The sequence below is a fragment of the Eriocheir sinensis genome, chromosome 24, assembly GCF_024679095.1.
Source record: "Eriocheir sinensis breed Jianghai 21 chromosome 24, ASM2467909v1, whole genome shotgun sequence".
NCBI classification, from domain to species: Eukaryota; Metazoa; Arthropoda; class Malacostraca; order Decapoda; family Varunidae; genus Eriocheir; species Eriocheir sinensis.
In genome coordinates, this window is record NC_066532.1 from 10499334 (window position 1) to 10502708 (window position 3375).

At 55.3% G+C, this 3375-nt stretch overlaps 1 protein-coding gene across 1 annotated transcript; it reads left to right on the plus strand.

Moving 5' to 3' along the window:
* Positions 1–816: 816 nt before the first annotated feature.
* Positions 817–2888, plus strand: LOC127003110 (uncharacterized). Its single transcript, XM_050869524.1, has 3 exons — positions 817–1280; positions 1943–2073; positions 2836–2888. The coding sequence occupies exons 1-3, from the start codon at positions 817–819 to the stop codon at positions 2886–2888; spliced, it is 648 nt and encodes a 215-aa protein (XP_050725481.1).
* Positions 2889–3375: the final 487 nt, after the last annotated feature.

A 3375-nucleotide genomic window follows, 5' to 3' on the forward strand; every position in this document is an offset into this window, starting at 1 on the left:
GAAACACCACAAGAGCAGCTACGTCCCTGCGGTGTTCCAAGGAGTCGACGGAGCTGAGAGTTTCCTGCCCGGTTAAGGGGTCTGCCGCATCCACCAGTCGCAGTGCCCGTCTCTGGATGGCGTCTCTCTCTCTCTCTCTCTCTCTCTCTCTCTCTCTCTCTCTCTCTCTCTCTCTCTCTTTCCTTTTCTTCTCTTCCTTACTTTTTCTCCTCTCTCTTCCTCTCCTTTTCTCCTCTTGCTTCCTCTCCTTTTCTCCTCTTTTTCTCTCTCCCTTCCTCTTCTCTTTCTCTCTCTCCTTTTATCCTCTCTTTCTCCTTTTCTCTTCTCTTTCTCCTTTTCTCTTTTCTCTTCCTCTCCTTTTCTCCTCTTTTTCTCTCTCTCCTTTTCTTAACATAACTTTGTGCTTTTTTGTGTGCTTAACGTATATGCTTAACCTCAAACTCTATGTTTAACATGTGTGCGGCTACTTATACATCATCTTCCCCAAAATAAAAAGATACAGTTACTATACTTTCTTTCTCAAAGACAGAGTTTTAATGTACACAACATAACTTTGTGTACTTGATTAATCTCAAACTCTTATTTACTATGTGTGTGTATGTGTGTGTGTGCTTGTGTGTGTGTGTGTGTGTGTGTTATTACTTGTTAAGTATAGCATCTCAGCATGGCGTCACTACTTCACCCTACACGCTCCCTCTAAGACTGAACGAGGCATGGCGTCGCCCATGTCTCGCCGCTCCCAGACTCGTCACCTCCGCCCCGCCCCACGCTCTCTCGCCCCGCCAAATCAATGCGCTATGGCATGGGCTACTACGGATGTCTTTCCTCTCCGTCCTGCCCCACGTCCCGACGCTCTCCACTCCGCCCCACGCCCCGCCACTCTCCGTCCTGCCCCACGTCCCGACGCTCTCCACTCCGCCCCACGCCCCGCCACTCTCCGTCCTGCCCCACGTCCCGACGCTCTTCACTCCGCCCCACGCCCCGCCACTCTCCGTCCTGCCCCACGTCCCGACGCTCTCCACTCCGCCCCACGCCCCGCCACTCTCCGACCCGCCCCGCGTCCCGACGCTCTCCACTCCGCCCCACGCCCCGCCACTCTCCGTCCTGCCCCACGTCCCGAAGCGCTCCCCACCGCCCCACGCCCCGCCACTCTCCGTCCTGCCCCACGTCCCGACGCTCTCCACTCCGCCCCACGCCCCGCCACTCTCCGTCCTGCCCCACGTCCCGACGCTCTCCACCCCGCCTCACGCTCCCTTTCCCCGCCAAATCAATGAGCTATGGCAGGGACCACTACGGATGTCTTTCCGCCCCGCCCCACGCTCCCTTGCCCCGCCAAATCAATGAGCTATGGCAGGGGCCACTACGGATGTCTTTCCGCCCCGCCCCACGCTCCCTCGCCCCGCCAAATAAATGCACTATGGCATGGGCCACTACGGATGTCTTTCCTCTCCGTCCCGCCCCACGCCCCGACGCTCTCCACTCCGCCCCACGCCCCGCCACTCTCCGACCCGCCCCACGCCCCGCCACTTTCTGTCCCGCCCCACGCTCCCTCGCCCCGCAAAATCAATTCGCTATGGCATGGGCCACTACGGATGTCTTTCCTCTACGTCCTGCCCCACGCCCCGACGCTCTCCACTCCGCCCCACGCCCCGCCACTCTCCACTCCGCCCCACGCCCAGCCACTCTCCGTCCTGCCCCACGTCCCGACGCTCTCCACCCCGCCCCACGCTCCCTTGCCCCGCCAAATCAATGAGCTATGGCAGGGGCCACTACGGATGTCTTTCCGCCCCGCCCCACGCTCCCTTGTCCCGCCAAATCAATGAGCTATGGCAGGGGCCACGACGGATGTCTTTCCGCCCCGCCCCACGCTCCCTCGCCCCGCCAAATCAATGCACTCTGGCATGGGCCACTACGGATGCCTTTCCTCTCCGTCCCGCCCCAGGCCCCGACGCTCTCCACTCCGCCCCACGCCCCGCCACTCTCCGACCCGCCCCACGCCCCGCCACATTCTGTCCCGCCCCCCGCTCCCTCGCCCCGCAAAATCAATTCGTTATGGCATGGACCACTACGGATGTCTTTCCGCCCCGCCCCACGCTCCCTTGCCCCACCAAATCAATGAGCTATGGCAGGGGCCACTACGGATGTCTTTCCGCCCCGCCCCACGCTCCCTTGCCCCGCCAAATCAATGAGCTATGGCAATATTATATCTAGTTGTCAGGAGTCAAAAGTATATATATATATATATATATATATATATATATATATATATATATATATATATATATATATATATATATATATATATATATATATATATTTTTTTTTTTTTTGGGCATTAAAGTGGGTCAATGACGGTGGGGGGGGGGGTGGTGGTGCATGGGTAAGTGATGTGCTGGTGTAATGGTGATAAGTAGTAGGTATTTTGATGCTTGTGGTGATAGGTAGGAGATTTGATGCTGGCTGTGGTGCTGATGGTGGCAGGATAACAGTGGCGGTGGTGGTGGATGGTTGGCTGGTTTTGATGGATATGCTAGGGCTGGTTTGGGTGGTTGTATAGTGGTGGAGACATGGCAGCACAGTGGTATTATTGGTAGTGGTGGTTGTTTGTTGTTAATATTGCCTCTTTTAGGTAAAGAGACACGGGCTTACCTATGAGCCCGTCAGTGAAGAGCAGTAAATTATGGGAACTCAGCGCGGTGGAGGATAATTTTTGCAGAGGGCAAGAAGTGACTCAGTCCTCGACGAGGCGACGACTGTTGCAGCTTTTTCTGTATCTGATGCATTTTGGTCTTGAGGGTAATTGTGGAGATACTGTGTGACTGGGCATCGGAGCAGATAGTGGAGAAGAGGTGGACAAGGTGCGGTGCTGTCCCGGGAGGGAGGACTAAGGGCTCTTGTTTGGTGGCTGTTGTGTAGTAAGTGGCGGAACGAGATCATGTGGCAACGTGATCCCTCAAGTCAAGTGAGATGGACTGAAAGGCTATTACATTGACCTGAGATTTTATCTGAGCCAGACTGAGATGAGTGGTGATATCTGGATCTGTGCGCTGAGTTGCACTACGAGCGGCACTATCAGCTCTCTCGTTGCCCCAGATGCCAACATGGCCAGGCACCCAGTGTAACTTGATAGTGTTGTTCGCCATGCTGAGTGTGTGCATCTCTTTTTGGGTGGAGTTAAGGAGATGCACGTTATCTGCAAAGTTTGTTTGTCTGGGTGCTTTCAAGGCAGAGAGTGAGTCGCTGTGCAGCACAATAGTGGTGTCATGTGTTTTGTTGGCGTGCCGAAGGGTTTGATGAATTGCTATGAGCTCAGCCTGGAAGATGGACGTGCCCATGCTGAGCCTGAAGGCATGCGTTTGGCTACCGCACACAAAC